The 17,453-nt window shown below is 40.4% G+C and overlaps 1 protein-coding gene across 2 annotated transcripts in view; it reads right to left on the reverse strand.

Annotated features, from left to right (window-relative positions):
* The window catches only part of cadps2 (Ca++-dependent secretion activator 2), a 145,933-nt gene that overhangs the window by 115,893 nt on the left and 12,587 nt on the right, over positions 1–17,453 (reverse strand). For both annotated transcript variants that reach the window (XM_035913406.2, XM_006782231.3), the window contains exons 2-8: positions 15,641–15,754; positions 6,789–7,121; positions 4,413–4,493; positions 4,066–4,293; positions 3,541–3,662; positions 2,204–2,315; positions 10–149 (exon numbers count right to left, since the gene is read on the reverse strand). In XM_035913406.2, coding sequence (XP_035769299.2) covers positions 10–149; positions 2,204–2,315; positions 3,541–3,662; positions 4,066–4,293; positions 4,413–4,493; positions 6,789–7,121; positions 15,641–15,754 — 1,130 coding nt within the window. The remainder of the gene's footprint in view (positions 1–9; positions 150–2,203; positions 2,316–3,540; positions 3,663–4,065; positions 4,294–4,412; positions 4,494–6,788; positions 7,122–15,640; positions 15,755–17,453) is intronic.

Genomic DNA, 17,453 nt, shown 5'->3' on the forward strand with positions numbered 1-17,453 from the left:
GTGACTCACCCGCTGTGCTTCATGTTGGGAGGTTTGTCCATGCGGACAGCCAGTTTGATTTTCAGCTCTGTGTCCTGGCTGTTCTTGGGGACAATCATACGATGGAACTCTGTGTGCTTTGGTCCATTGGTAGTCGGGTTCAGGATTACCTGAGAGGGAGGAATGGAGAAATAGATCAGGAAAAAAAAAAAAAAAAAAAAAAAAAGAGTACAATGTCTATGGGAAAATAGCCCTCAGCTTCCTGACCTAAAACCGCAGTAAATACCTATTTAACAGTTCCTACTAAATTTATGGTCTCGAGTCTTATTTAATAAAGCATAATGTTTTTGTAAATTTTGGTTCGATTCAAAGTAATTAATAAGTTTAATGTGTGTGAGTGACACCAAGGAGCAACTCATGTAAAAGAATGTCTGACCTTTTGAATGTATGATTTAATAAGAGTATATTGTGATGAGCAAACCCAGAGATTCAAAGAAAAAAGTAAAAGAAAGTATTCCTATGTAAGTGAATAAAAGAACATTTAATTTTAAAGTGTGTATGTGTAAGTCAAATAGAGAGAGGATGATAAAGTGTGGCTGGACTGTGTGGTTGGATGTCACCGTGCATGACGCCAGTCTCAGAAGATATGTCCAGTAAGAGAAGAGAGGCGGTAGAAAGGATGACAAGCTATAAATGCTTTGTGCAGAGGAAATAAGTGGTTCTTCCCATTGTTTTCTGTGAGATGAGCAAGAGTATCAAGAGATCAAAGAGTACTCTGTTCATTTCTGACTATTTTTGCCAATACCTTGTTATAGTCTCTTTATTTTTTACTAAGAATGGGACAGCTTCAGAAGACAAATGGTCTGCCAAACAATGACCACATCCTTGCCAACAATTAAGTTGTTCACTGGTCCGTCTGGCCTTTTGTTTTGGAATTATAAAAAAACCTTACACAAGTATTTCATGAAATCCCTCCACATATGAGACTGTATTAGTTCTTTGAGTATTTATCTAGGGCTACACTAAATGTTAAAATTTTAATCTTGATCGTTGTTTCGACTTCCCAAAATTAAATGAATATGTTCAAGCAGTATTGAAATCACATTCTTCATCAATAGAACAGGAAGGAAACGCAAATCGAGCATTCCCTAAATCGGCACCTGACCACATACTTATATGTACCAATCACAGCTGCTCTCATGCAGTTTCATTCATATAGTCTGGAAGAAATAAGAAACTTCCAACCAGTAACTGTCAGTCATTGTTTTCACTGTGCTTTGACTTCCCTGACCTTCAATTATCTCCTCCATACACACAATGAACTGTGAATTCAGCTTAATCGGGATTTAACTTGTATACAACAACAACATGTTTGGATCTTGTAGATATGTGTGAACCACAAATGCTCTACAAAATTACAAATAACATCTGAAGCTTTTAGAACTTCAAGTTGTCTCACCTGCCAATCAAATTCTCTAAACCTTCACTGATGGCTTCCTTTCCTCCAAACAAATTTTTCATGACCTCTGAAATTATTCTGATCCTGTACAGACTTATCAGTTATAGTTTACCTGGAAGTGTGTTTCTTCAATTTCTAATTGTCAGAAGAAGTCTTGGGAAGCTTGCTACCCACAGCCCTCTAACAGATACACCTGTGGTACCAATTTCAAAATTCTACATCACTTTGTTCTCAAGTTACCGTATTCACAATCTTGGGTGTCCATGTTGCCTGCCCATCCGATGACAACATTACCCAATCAGCCTACTGTGGTCAAAGGGTTAAAAAAAAGTATCTGGTTCACTTAGCAGTCACCCACGTTTCTGAGCAAAAAAACCATCTTTGATACAACATTAAGGTTGTATCAAAGTTTCAAACAACTTTGATAAATGTTTCACACTATACTCATTTATAAATGTGGACAACCTGGAGAAAAATATCAATTCATTATCGAAGTTTGGAAATTAAAAAAAACAAACTCACAACAGAGAAATGAAATTTAAGAAATGTTGTATCTAAAGTCACATTTATTATCAATAACACTACGCCTAAAATGACAATGTAACTAATGCAGACTAAATTACAGTTATTTTCATTTTGATCATTTGAATGTAGTTAATTATCTTTATATAGAGAACTTTTCTAAACAAGTAAATATTATCTACTAAACATTATACACTAAATAGACTTTAATAAACCAGAATAATAGGTTGTAGATTTATTCACCTTGCCCAGCTCCTTGTCATCCAAAGCTAAGACCCTGGTGCTCTCTAGGAAGAGCTTCACTTTAACTGAAGGCAGAGGGTGAGTTGTGGTGAAGTCCCCCTGAGTCCCCCACCTGAAAGATATGAGAATTTTAATGATTTGTAAAATTGTAGGTTGACACTGCTGTTGACACTGGAACAGGGAAGAATTGAAGATAAACAGATTTAACTCGAGCCTGCTAACATTAGCAGCCTTTTTGCTGCCTCACCACTGTATGTTCTACTACCACACCATCTTGGTACTGCTTTGGCTGCAAACCAAGTCACATTATCTGGCAGATAATTGTATTAAAAATGCCTGTTAGTCAAAGCAACCACCTCCATAATAGAGAAAAACTTAAGGTTATATGAGATTTCAATTAGTCACCTTATGGAACTTTTTTTTTTAAAGAAGCAACTGTAAAATTAGACATAATTAGAAATTTTAACATTGAAATTCACTGGAATGTACTCATTTTTGGAGTGTTTTGGGGGGACTTCCCCTTCAACTGGCTTCAAATTCAGTCCTAGAGGTTATAATTATTGTACATATTTTTCTACAAAAACAAAATTCTGCACAACTTTGTCATGTTCCATCTTGTCTAGGTGGTCATTAATCTGCATAGCATGACTTTTATTGCTCCAGTCTGTCTGGGTTTCTCCCTTTTTTCATTCATTTTGGTTCTGACCTGAACTGAATAAACTTGGTTGGTCTCCTGCTGTAATTTCCCCTCTATTACTGTTACTATGAAATTAAATTGAAAAGAATATTCTAACAAAATTCTGCCTGGGATAGTATCAGCCCGTTTTATTAATGGACCAACAAACTGTGCGGCTAAAATTGACATTTAGAAGCTGGAATTATGAGTTTAGCCTGAAGTAGTTAGTCCCACTGTATATGGGACTGTACAGCAATTTGTCCCCTTCCCCTTCTCTTTTATCTCTTCCCTTCTCAAGTTATCGCATTCACAAAATTTTCCTTGACCATGAGGTCGAGGTCACTGAACTGTCCAAGACTTTTCGATATACCTATGGTATCAGTTTGAAACTCCTTTGTTCTCAGGTTATAACATTCACAAACTTGGGTGGTCAAAACTGAGATTTGGGTATTCTAAACAGTTTAAATCAAATGTGGGCAATTAATTTTCCCAAGAGAGTAATAAGAGAGTAATAAGTTCAACAGGAGATGAAATAACATGGAGCAGAACTGAGTTCAGCTTATTGCTGCAGACCTCCACAACAGTCACAATTTCTCATGTGGTCCCTTGGTAAAATTAATTGCCCACCCCTGGTCTGAACAGATCAGGAAGATTAACTCACTTTGGTCTTGAGGCTTCTACTTGGTCGGTCTGTAGCTTTTCTTCTCCTTCTACCTCCATGGTACAGTAAACCATACGGTCTGGGGCCACTGACTTCAGGCCCTGGACCTCCATGATTACAATCTGAGAAAATCAACAGAGGTTTGGCACCAACAAACAGAACAACAAACAAACTCAGTTTTCAACCCAGAGTAACCCATTCACATCCCCAGCTTTTACCACTGACACTTTCTCTTTGAAGAGGTAACGGGTAAACACACCCAGCTGGAAGAGTTTTGAATGAATGAACTACAGGCCATGAAGTATGCTAGGATTACCTGGATTTCAAATCATACATTTAAAAAATAATTTTAATCTACTCAGGTCATCTTTGTCTAAAAAAAATAAAAATGTGTTAAATGATCTAAAATATTTTTTTGCATGTTTGTCACAAGCATAATGAATAGTGAAGGGGGCAAATACATTTTCACAGCACTGTATTTTGTGAGCAAGTTACCAGCAGACATTTCTATAAACCCAAACACACCTCCAGAGTGAAAGCCAAGACGATGTCCGACTTAGACAGATCTCCCTCATCTGCAAGATCTAGAAAGGAGTTATTTACAGTGGAGCGTTTGAGCTTCTGTTTGAAGTCTGGACCTCCTTTAGACACAGGCAGACTCTCCAAATTTGCCATCAGTAGGTTGACAGATGATCGCAGCTCCTCCACATACAGATCCTCCATATCAGAGACAAACTTTGGGTATTTCCGTTCCTGAAGGAAACACAACATACATCAAAGTTCATCTTAACGTAAACATCAACATTGGATGTGTGTCTTTCAGGAAATAGAAGTCATGTGACATTTTCTGGATGCAAGTAATCAGTTAGTACCTTGGCAATCTTTTCGGCCAATTGTAACCTGCCATCCAGCTCTCTACGGATCTGAGCTGCCTGCTCATCCATGCTATCGAGCTGAAAAAGAAGGGAGAAAAAAAAAAAAACGATTGTCACTAACTGTCCAGTGAAAAGTGAAATTCTCTGACATACAACCAGTCAGCAGCTGAGGTCTGAGGATGTGAGAGCTTCAGCAGGATGTCAAGCCTGTGAAAAACATACCATATAATATACTTACCACCCACGCACACACACCCACAAACACACACGAACCATGAAGAGGCCAGTAGGAAAACAACAACCACCAATTACTTGCAGAAAGTGAGGCAAGTGCTGAGGAGTCAGTTAAATGGGAAGAACAAGGTCCAGGCAATAAACACCTACGTCCCTGCTAGTCGTCAGATACCCTGCTGGGATAATTCAACTGGCTGAAAGTGGAGATCAAGCCCCTGACATCAAAACAAGGAAGCTCCTTATCATGCATGCAATGTTTGTTTGTTTTTAATATACACCTTTAAAAACTAATGTTAGTCAACATACAACATTGTCAGATCTTATGTAGGCCAAACAACAGACACGCAAGTGAAAAATCTGTCAGTGATGATTTTTCACTTGTTGTTTGTCCAATAAAATATTTGGTTCTTGATTGGAAGTTGTTGACTGTCGACTGTTCAGTTTATTTAAGATGGTGCTGCTTGGTGCTTCATTGTCTAATGAAAAGCAGGTGTGCTCGAAGCGTCACTAGATGTGTGCAGAAGTGTGCAGATGGCTGTTCACAATTCAATCATGTTATTTTCCTTTAATCATCCTATTTATTTTTATTTATTTTTTTAAAATGGCTCCAATGATTGGTTCAATCTATAAACCCCAATCTTAATCTTAAAATATTAAGATTTATGATACAGACATGAATGAATGAGTTTGTGTGTTTTATGGACTTTCAGGGTGCAGGAGTCTTTTTTGTTTGTTTGTTTTGTTTTCTCAATGCAACAAGTTAATCACATCATTCAGTGCTACTTTGAATTCCTGTTGTCTGTGGTTACTTCAAATCTGATTAGAGGTACTGATAGGAGAGCTCACAATCTGCTCATTAGACTCTGCATCACACTTTATTCAGCAGAGTCAAACAAATGTCATAGCTAACATAATGAAATAAAAAGCAAAATACCGTATTTTCCGGACCATAAGGCGCACTGTCGATGAACAGGTCTGTTTCCATACATAAGGCGCACCAGATTATAAGGCGCATTAAGTGAAACAAAACAGACAAGTCAAACTTTACTCAACTCATTCTTCTTGGTTCTTCCACTTCCGTACCATTGATTCATTAATCCTGAATTCTCTCACAGCTGCTCTATTCTCATGTTGTTTCAGCATATTAATGACTAACCTTAGCTTATTACATACAAATTGATGAAAGAGGCAAAAATATGTAATTCATGCACCATTTATAGCGCTATACCCAGGGGCTAAATAGGGCCAAAAAGATCTGGAACGGCATTTTTGTTCTGTTTATCCTGTAGCTTAGTGCAGGATAAACTGGTTTGCTTGCCATACTGTGGTGAACTTACAGTAACAGACTGTGTTGGATTGCTGCACAGCGACCGTGGTGTTTATGGTCAAAGTTAGGTTACATCAAGTGTAGCAGGGATGAGTTTGGATTTAAAGTGCTTAGATTAATTCACAGAATTCTACATTTACATAGGTGAAGTACATACTGTGGTAGCAGCACAGGTCAGCTGATCACACCATGTATATAAGAGTAAAAATAGTGAGTTTTGACTCTTTACCCCACAGTGAGCCAGATTCTAGGTTTCCCCACACCTGCTGAATTCCAGTTTAACACCTGATTATTTTTTTTCCAATATAAAGACAAACACATCCCCAGCTTTAAGTGCAACATATGCACAATATTTCTGGTTTTAGCAATGATGCTGGGACAGAACATACTGACATGAGAAATTATTTAAAGTATGGACACAACAATTTGTACAACAGAATAATATTCTGATTCTCGTGGATTATGTTTAAATTCTGAATAGAAATTAGAAGAAACTGAAACGGAAAACATGGTGGTGCTGCTCCTTCAGCCAAAACAAGTAAAAGGGAGAAAAACCCTGATCGGAAAGGGACTGAGAAGTGTTATAAAAAAGACACACAGAAGGAAAAAAAATGTACTGTTGAGAGAAGTTGGTTAGGGGCTTTCCACTGATTTCAGTATTTTCTATCAAGCAGGTCTAGCAAATAATTAGAACAGAAGACAGGATTTCTCTTTACATTTAAGCAATGGACGTTGTTCAGAGATTACAAGTATTCACTATTATGCATTCAGTTTGTGTGTCTGGCTGTAACGGTCACCCTCAAGCAGCTCACCTGGCAGGCATTGTACAACAGCTGGTGCTCAAACTTGCGGATATTGAGGATCTGCTGGAACATCTCGTAGAGTTGCTCTTTACTAAGGATGAGCTCTGAAACAGCACTTAGGTGTGCCCTCTGTGGTTGGCGCCACAGGTCCTCATCCCCTCTGTAGATAGCATCATACTTTGCAATCCAGGAACTGAGCACAGTCTCTTTGCTCAGCCCATCGATCTCAGGAAGGCTACGGACACGGCGTTCAATGTTTTTCTTGAAAACCTCGCGAAAGTCATTAGCTGAACAGCCACCGCTCTGAACCATCCGGGAAATACGCTCACTCTTTAGGAAGCCCTGGGAAAGGAATGGGACAAGGAAAGACGACATTACAATAATCTAAACGCGAATACACAAATGCATGAATAATTTTTTCTAGTTCAGCTGAGGAGACCATATGTTGCAATTCAGAAATATTCATTAAATAAAAGAAACAGGAACAAGCCAAACATTTTACATGAGAGTTGAAGCCCAAGATTTCAAATGCTGGACTTAGCAGTGGGCTCTCTGTCTCCTTAGCTTGGTCATTGTGGGCTAACTGCATTGAACCCTGAAAATCCACCTGTTAGCTGAAATATTGGGATTTGTACAGCACTTTATAAAGGACCATGTGGAGGAGAGCCTATTTGAGCCATGTGCATTGGCGGACGAGCAAAAAATAAATAAATAAATAAACACCGTCCCTCTGTGTTGGACTTCTCCTGGTCAGTTGGGCAAACCAACCAGGGCAAGCAGCTGACACAGCATATGTCCACGAGATCCAATCAGCACAGTTTTATGCAATTAAACAGTCTATCTATTCTCAAGCATATCCAAACAGTTTACCACAAACATGAACAGGTTTCTTACCAAAGCACAAGGGTCAGTTCTTTGTGCTGATGTCCAGGATGTTGAGAAGAAAAAAAAAAAACTTCTTAGTATAGGTTCCTTCACTTTATATTTGGATTTCACTTTTCCTCACTTCTAGTATGGTAAATGGCCTGTATTTGTATAACGCTATAACACGTACATCTATTTTCCCTACAGACATGCTGATGGATATCAAAATTTCTGATCATGCTATGTAAGAAACATACAAAGCCTATTAGTCTGTTAGCAGCAACCAAACCAACCAACAGCAAACCAACAAACCTAGTGAGGTCATTCAGTATTCGCACAGGATGACACTACTCATTCTCTGAAAGCTATACCTTTAAACTTTATTTCTTCAATCCAACTTCACATAGTGTTAAATCTATAACACTTTTTTAGACCAGTCATTTGTCTTTAAAGACAAATGCATCAAAACGACACTGTCGAGACTTAAGATGACGTATCAGCAGACGGCGCCTCGCCGAGACCAAAGTTTTAATTTGCGTTAAAAGTGCAAACTTTATAAGAGAGGGGCGATTAAAGAAATCTATGCTATATTATTAGATCTTCAATCTCCTTCTCTCTCCATCCTTAAAGCACAGTGGGAGAAAGACCTTGGGATGACTATAACAGATGAACTCTGGCAATCTTTTCTCCGGAGGGTACACTCTTCTTCGATATGTGCCAGGCATGGGCTCCTTCAATTCAAGGTCCTACACCGATTACATATCTCCAAGGAAAAGTTAGCCAAGTTCTATCCAGGAGCTGACCCTCTGTGTAACAGATGTAAAGCAGAAACAGGTTCGCTCCTTCATACCTTTTGGACATGCCCCAATCTTCATAACTATTGGGTGTCTATATTTAACACTCTGTCAGAGATGTATAACGTTAAATATGATCCCTCTGTTCTAACGGCTATCTTTGGGGTGATACCTCAAGACATCACTTTGCCAAAATACTATTCGAATTCTATTGCCTTTGCTTCACTTATCGCAAGGCGCCTTATACTTTTAAGATGGAAGCAGGAAGCTCCTCCCACACATGAACAGTGGCTTGCAGAGCTCATGAGGTTTTTACATTTAGAAAAGATGAGATATACACTGGCAGGTTCAACCACCAAATTTCTTAAGGCATGGCAGCCATTCCTGATGTACATGGAAACGTTTAAAATGACCACCTTATCATGACCAGATGCCATATCTCTATATCACTATCATAGTTAACTGTACACTGAATGTCCCTTATACATTTTATTTTTATATTTGTTTGTTGTTGTTTGTTTTTTGTTGTTTTGTAGGGGTTTCTTTGGTTTGTTTGTTTTTCCCTTTCTATTTCTGTTATCTTTTGGGGTATTGTAAATACTGAACAGCAAACTACTTTATGTTCAATGTTTTGTTATTAACATGCTGCTGTGACTGAAAATAAAATTTATAAAAAAAAAAAAAAAAAGTGCAAACTTTAAACTCTATACCAGTTTTTAAATAGTGTTGACAGGCCAACAAAAACTCGAGTTATAAAAAAGAATTTCCAACATAATTTTTCCCGAGTACTGTTGTCACATTTACTGCAGGAACACGTGATAAATATTGGACTTTCTAAACACAGCGCTCACCTTGCTAATGGAAAAATCCACCACATTAACCAATCAAAAAAAACACTATATGTCAACCCGTGGTTAGCTGGTGTGCGTGTGTGTGTGTTCTACATTGTACAGCACTTTGGTCAACCTGTGTTGGGGTTTTTTTGTTGTTGTTGTTGTTTTTTTAAACACGTGCTTATAAATAAATTGATTGATTGATTAGTAACAAGCCATTCATTTTAGGAACAAGGACGCATCTAAAACCTGCAGGACAGTAGCTCTCGAGGAATAGAGTTGGAAACCCCTGGTCTAAAGGGTTTGAATGATTCAACACTTTTTTTTCCCCTATCCATTTTTAGACAGAGATGACATCAGCTGCACACTCCACAGTGGCCCAGCGTTACTGTTAATATCAAAAATTAATGCTGTCCTTTGACATTTTAACATCAGACTGAGGATGATATAAAACTGAAGAGTTAAACAGTTTTAGATCCATCACACTCACAGAGCACTCTACATCCTGGTAAGACAGAAACTTTAAATAAAAACAGCAGCAGACTGTTTCAGTAGTGTTGTGTAATCTGTTATTTTAATTTAATAACAGAGTCCACATTATTATCAGCGGCTACATTCACCCTGGGAAAAACTAGTGATGGAGACCATCAGGACCAAGCTGGGTTTCCAGGGTCCAGAGGTTTGAAGAACCTTCCTTTCTTTCATCACAGCTGTCCTGTGCCAGATGCTCTATTGACCCACTGAGACAGGCATCATTTTAGAAACATCAGGAACACTGAAGCTGAAGCTCATCGCAGGGATCAAGGACTCATGATCTTCGCCAGCAGCTCCCTCACAGGGAAATCTTAAAAGCTCCACCATAGGCCTGCCCCCGAAAATGTATAAACCGAGCATTTCATCAACACTCTGATGGAGACCTTTGCTTTACATATAATTTGTACTCATTCCTGTAGAAAGTTATGTGTAAATATATATTATGCTCTACACTACTAGCAAAACACAGTTTGAAAGAATTGTAGATTAAAGTTTTTATTTCAACATAAAAGTGATGACCTTTGACCTGTATCAGGTTTAAATTGTGTCAGAGAAAATCTCATGTCCTCTTCATGCAGCTGACTACATTCAGTGTTTAAAACAGAAGCTCTTCAGGTCTGAGATTAGCAGCTTTGTGAAACACCAAACTGAGGTCCTGTTAATGCTGATATCTAATGATGCTCTTTCTCTGCATTTGGCATGTGGAGGAGCTTTACCTCCTCCACACTGTCAATGATGATTTTCTGTTGCAAACTGAGAGTAAAGATTTCATCCATTAGGAAGTCAAGAGACTTTTCAATGTCCTCGACTTCTCAGCTGTCCAAGTCCTCCTCATGTTACTGGTGCCTGTATTTTCAGTTGTCAACATGTCATTATCATTTTCGGTACTTTACATACATTTGTGATTTGTATGGAAGTTTATTTTAGCATACTGCTTTAGGTCTTATTGCCCGTTATTTGATTTCTATATTAGTGTGACGACCCACTGCACCCTGCCTTCCTTTTGGCTCATGTGTGTCTTGTTTGCAGGCATTGGAGAGGCGGAGTTCCTGTTTACAATCAATGACACTGGCAACACCTGGGCCAGTGTACCAGGATAAAAAGCCTTTAGGGCATAGTTTTAGTTGGCTCTGAGACACCAGGTTGGACTCTGGCTGCGTTAGGTTACACACACCACTGTTTGTTTTTGACAGTAGGGTTTCTTTTCTGTTTCATTTGTTTTAAAAGAATAAAGCAGCTTGGAATACATTCCTAACCACGTCTGGGGTTTTCTTTGTCATGACTGTACAGCCGGTTCATGACAAGTGGGGGCCCGTCCATTTGGGTTTGATTTGTTGGTTGCCGATTTGAGTTTGGTTATGTGAATCTGGTCCCAGTATGGTGGGTTTGTTGCTTCATGTAGGTGTGACTTCTTAGCAGTGATTGCAGGGTTCTCTGGGGTGGTAAGTGTTTTGTGGAGTCTCCCTTTGTAGGTGCAGCAGCGTGTTCCTTTTGGACTCGTTGGTTTGTTTGTTTTTTGTGTGGTGTGCTGTTAGAGCATTCGTCTCGGGGACACTTCCAGGGCTGTCAGGTGAGCACCCAGCTTGCTGGGGGCCTAACCGGGTTACTGGGTTGAGTGTTTAAAGAGCCTGTCGCTATTCTGCATGAAGACTAGGGTTATGGTGTAGGTAAGTTGGGGTAGGCAGGTTAGTAAGGGGGAGATTTCCACTTTAGCGAGAGATGTTTGTCTTTCGGGGCACGATTTGACCTGGGGAACCACTGTTTTTTTGTTTGTTTGTTTGTTTTCTGCTGATTGTTTTTTTTCTCTTCCTCTTTCCTTTGCTGCGCTCTTTGAGCCTTGCAGCATCATGGCAGGTATAGAGGAGTTTGTTGCTGCACCTTGTGAGGATTTCCTGGATCACTGCACTAAGGAACAACTGTTGAAGGTTGCAGATGAGTATGATCTTGATTTGAGGGATAAATGTCGCAAAGATACTGTGAAACTTGCGGTTAAGTTGCAGTAATTTGGAAAGGGTGTTTTGGTGGCTGGGCAACAGAAAACTGGTCAGCCAGTAACTGTACCGTTGGGAGATTTTCCGGGAAACTTGACTTTCGAGCAGCAAAAGGAGCTGATGTTATTGCAAATTTCTTTTGAAAAGGAAAAGCAACAGTTGGAGCTGGAGAAACAGAAGATGGACATGGAAAAACACAAACTGGAGGCTGACAAGCAGGTGGAGATTGAAAGGTTGCGTGCCAAGTCTGGTAGTCAGTATGTTTTATCGGTTATGTGCCAAAGCACCCGATATCCAGCAGCATACCCCTTGCGGACAATTACAGCTAAGTCGGTGATGAAGGCATTGACGCAGTTTATTTCTGTGATTGGCATCCCTAGGGTCATCCAGAGCGACCAGGGATCTAATTTCTCTTCCCGTTTGATGGCCCAAGTGTTGAAAATGTTGGTGGTCAAACATAATCAGTCATCGGCCTATCATGCACAGAGTCAGAGTGCTCTTGAACGTTTTCACCAGACGCTCAAGTCCCTTCTGCGAGCATATTGTGTTGAGCTGGGGTTGACTGGGAAGAGGGTCTTCCATGGTTGCTTTTAGCTGCACGGTAGGTGGTGCAGGAAAGTACTGGGTTTAGCCCAAATGACTTAGTGTTTGGCCATACTGTGAGGGGCCCACTGTCTCTGTTTAAGGATGGGTGGATGGAAGCCGACCCACCCATAAATTTGATTGACTATGTAAATGGCTTTAGACACAGGTTATATGTTGCAGGTGAGCTGGCAAGAGGCACGTTGGCAGTGTCCCAGGCAAAGATGAAAGCAAGGCATGATCGTCACGCTATAGTGCGCGAGTTCAGCCCTGGTGACAAAGTTTTGGCTCTCTGTCCGTTGGTGAGCTCTCCTTTTCAGGCTAAGTTTTCTGGTCCTTTTACAGTTGTCAAGCGTGTTTCGGATCAGAACTATTTGATTTCAACTCCTGGTCACCGGAAGCCAGTGAAGTTGTTCCATGTTAACTTGTTAAAAGCTTATTACGATCAGTGTACTAATGTATCTTGTTCTGCTATCCAGGATGGGGTGACAGGGGTGGATCCTGTTTTGGCAGTTAATGAAGTAAGTGTCATCACAAGGGAAGGTTCTGATGCAACTGTCGAACCGGATGAAGGGTTGTTGTCTGGGCGCCTGAAGAATTCGGAGACCCTTGAGAACTTGGGGTGTCTTCTGGGGCATTTACCTAACGCTCAGGCAGCTGAACTTGAAGGTCTTCTTATGAAGTATTCAGGTTTGTTTGGTGATGTGCCTTCTCGTACAGACTGGGTGGAGCATGATATTGATGTAGGGGAGGCGCAGCCTATTCGGCAGCATTTCTATAGAGTTTCTCCTGCTAAGCGTGAGTATCTGGATGCTGAGGTAGAGTACATGGTTAAGCATGACATCGCTGTGCCTTCTTCATCTAGTTGGGCATCTCCGTGTTTGTTAGTACCTAAGAGTGATAACACACCCAGGTTCTGTACTGACTTTCGAAAAGTTAACCGGGTTACCAAACCTGACTCCTTTCCATTGCCTCGTATGGAGGACTGTGTGGATCAAGTTGGTGCAGCCAAGTATGTCAGCAAGTTTGATCTGCTGAAAGGCTACTGGCAGGTTCCCCTGTCAAAGAGAGCGCAGGAAGTGGCAACATTTATTATTCCATCAGGGCTGTATTCTTATAAAGTAATGCCGTTTGGGTTGAGGAATGCACCAGCCACATTTCAGCGTCATATGAATCGTGTTGTGGCTTGGTTGGCGGGTTGCGCTGTATATTTAGATGACTTGGTGGTCTACAGTGACTCTTGGGCTTCTCATGTACAGAGAATTAGGGCTCTGTTTGACCGTTTGACGGAGGCAAACCTCACAGTAAATCTTGCAAAATGTGATTTTTGCTCGGGCTACTGTAACTTACCTGGGTCGGGTGGTTGGACAAGGGTGTGTCGCTCTGGTCCAGGCTAAAGTGATGGCAATCCAGCATTTTCCACCACCTTCTACAAAGAAGGAATTGATGCAGTTTTTGGGAATGGTGGGGTATTATCGTGGTTTTTGTAAAAACTTTTCCACTGCGGTTGTACCACTCACCAACTTGTTAAAGACCAAGGTCCCATTTGTGTGGTCAACGGATTGCCAAGAAGCCTTCGATGGTATTAACTCCCTTTTGTGCTCAGCACCTGTTCTGGCTGCACCAAGATTTGACCACCCTTTTGTTTTGCAGGTGGATGCAAACTATGTAGGGGCTGGAGCTGTCCTGTTGCAAGCAGATGAACAGGGGGTTGATAGACCAATCAGTTTCTTTTCTAAGAAGTTTAACCGGTACCAGTTAAACTACTCTGTGATTGAGAAAGAAGCCCTGTCTTTGATTTGGGCTTTGCAGCACTTTGCTGGCTATGTGGACTCTGGGGTAAAGCCCATAGTAGTTTATACAGACCACAACCCACTGACCTTTTTGCATTTGTTGCGTTGCCCTAATCAGAGACTGATTAGGTGGTCACTGTTCCTGCAGTCCTATGTTTTGGACGTCCGACACATTAAAGGCCATGATAATGTGGTTGCAGATGCACTGTCTCAAGCTCCAATTTCTGAATAGTTTAGTGTACCCTGGGGAGGATTGTATTGTGCTCGCTGGGTTTTGACATTTTTTTTTTTTTTTTTTTTTTTCAGGGAACGGAGATCCTGTGGAGGACTCCGGTCTTATGGGGAGGGGTGTGACAACCCACTGCACCCTGCCTTCCTTTTGGCTCATGTGTGTCTTGTTTGCAGGCATTAGAGAGGCAGAGTTCCCGTTTACAATCAGTGACACTGGCAACACCTGGGCCAGCGTGCCAGGACTCTATATAAAAAGCCTTTAGGGCATAGTTTGGGTTGGCTCTGAGACACCAGGTTGGACTCTGGCTGCGTTAGGTTTGGTTTTTGCTTTTGACACTATTACATGCATCATCTTCCACTCATCCATTCCTTCACACACTACTGATGGTACTGATTACACACACCACTGTTCGTTTTTGACAGTAGGGTTTCTTTTCTGTTTTATTTGTTTTAAAAGAATAAAGCAGCTTGGAATACATTCCTAACCACGTCTGGGGTTTTCTTCGTCATGACCGTACAGCCAAGTTCGTGACAATTAGCATCTCAGAGATCCATTATTATTGTGCTTAGGAAAGTTGGCCAGCTGCCTAGTTTTGTGACATTGTATAAACCTTTCATGTTTAATGCAGCATTTATAGAGTAGGACTCGTTGTTTTTTACATTGTTGTTTGCAGTGTGTCTCCATTGTTTATATGGCAACCTATGTAAATGAGTGTCTGAGCAGGATAAGTTTGTTGAGTTCTTTCAGTTTTACTCTGGCAGCATTTTGAAGGAAACATCTTAATAAACGAGACAATAGGCCTGTCAGCTTGAAACAGTAGAAGCTCACAGCAAGAAAGCTGTTGCCACTAAAGCTGGATATAATGCTGCTGCTAGTACCTTGTTTAAAAAGATTCACATTTCAAATTAAGTAGTGCATCATCAATAACAATAACTCAGTAGAAATGAAAAGTAGGATTTACTTATACTTATATATGTTGCTACAGCATTCAAGGCAGTTTATAAGCATGAAAAGTTATCTTTTGTTTCATACTAGCCTCAGTCAGCTTTACAAAGAATAAAGATAGTTCTAGTTGTTTCATGTCAGCATTAATATTGACAAACTGGGTAAATTCACCACCTCTGTCGAAAACCAATAAGATGGACACAGTCAAGTAACTATAAGAGTATATCATCAGGTTGGTTCCACCTTTCTGTCAGACAGAAAAATGTTTTGCAAAACTCACTCAATCACTTTACCTCATAGTAGCTTCTCACAGCATTGCAGAAAGCTTCATCAGCCACAATTTGAGTTTCTCCATTGAGGAAAGCAAGAAAACGCTCCTTTACTGCCTGTAGCTGCTGCTTATTGACCTAAGAAAGACAAAAATGAAGCACAGAGAGAAATGATACAGAGTGGTGGCAGAGAAGGGATTAATTATTATGAAGTGAGGGTTTAATATGAGGTGGTGGCGGTATGAATGAAAAACAAAACAAATATAAGCTTAAAGTCACTGTTAAAGTGCTAGCAAAAACTCGCTTTGTGGGAGGTTTTCAAATTCTTCATTCTGTATTTTGTGGCAATTCAAACATAATTCCACCACGGATAAAAGTTGTGGTGACCGTTAAGCTACATACATGCAACACGTGTTGAATATAACACATCAAGCAAACGCAAACAGAGAATGTGGCATCTCATTTGCAAGGGCATGTTGAATACAAAAATATAAAGAACAGTGATTTATAATAAACCTCTGGTAAAAAATAAATATTTGAATTGCTTGGACGTTGCTTGGATTAACAAGGTCTGTGTCAAGTGTTGAGGAACCAGGACACACTGATGAGAAGAGGGCTACTGGAACAAAAAGGCATAAGTGGAAAAGGAATGAGAATAGGGAGCTATTGGAATGCTACACACGAGTAATCCCTGCAGAAGGGATTACATGAAAAGTATGTGGGACCTATGGATTCTTTGACATCAAACATCTAAACTAACGGTAAAATAACTCGTTTCTCAGTGTTCCAACATCAGAACAGCCATCATGGAAGGACAGGCCGCTTTACAGCATATACACCCGCCAAACAGAACAAGTGACACTGAGAAATCCTACCAACGACTGGACAAAGCTAGACTGAAAGACAGCACAGAGGCACTAATCATGGCAACAACAAGCTCTAAACACAAGATCAACAGATAGAGACTAGATTCTACCACACCAGGCAAGGCCCTAGTGCAGGTTGTGCAGAGATGCCACTGAAATAATCTGGGACATAACAGCAAAATGCAAAATGCTAGCAGGCAGGGCTTACATGGAATGCCATGACCAAGATGCTGGCACAGTATACAGGAACATCTGTCCCAAGTATGGCCTGGAACTCCCAAGGTCAAAATGGGATATGTCCTCTAGGGTGGCTGATAATGACCAAGCTAAGATCCTGTGAGATTTCCAGATACAGATGGACAAGCTGGTGATGGCTAACCAAACTCACATAGTAGTGGTGGAGGAAGATAGTATAGCTACATCTATGACTATGACTAAGTGATTGCAACATCAGGAAGGATTAGAAGCTTAATAAGCCCCAAGGGCTGAGAGAGGAACTAGAGAAGATGCGCAGGGTGGAGGTAACAGTGGTTCCTGTGGAGATCGGGGAACTCGGGGCAGGCAGTGACCTCCAAACTGGGCAAGTGGCTACAGCAGGTCCCAGGAACAACATCTGAGATCTCTATCCAGAAGAGCACAGTCCTAGGAACAGCAAAGATACTGTGTAGGACCCATAACAGGGCTCGCAAAATTTCACAATCCCTGGTAGCCCTTCGGGCAGGGACTGTTCAGTTTTTGGTAGCCCAAAATAAATTTAAGTAGCCCGAATAAAAAAGAGAGCAATTTTTTGATTGATGTTTTGTTTCCTTTACAATATTATACATTAAAGTATAATATTGTAAAGGAAACAAAACAATCAAAAATTGTATAAAAATTGTATAAAAATTACAATCATCAACTCAAATACATTTCTATGAACTTGTAAGAACTGTGTAGAACATGAATCAGTCTGTGTCAGATCCTGAATTTGA

This window comes from Neolamprologus brichardi, chromosome 7, assembly GCF_056152115.1.
Source record: "Neolamprologus brichardi isolate AB-2024 chromosome 7, ASM5615211v1, whole genome shotgun sequence".
NCBI lineage: Eukaryota > Metazoa > Chordata > Actinopteri > Cichliformes > Cichlidae > Neolamprologus > Neolamprologus brichardi.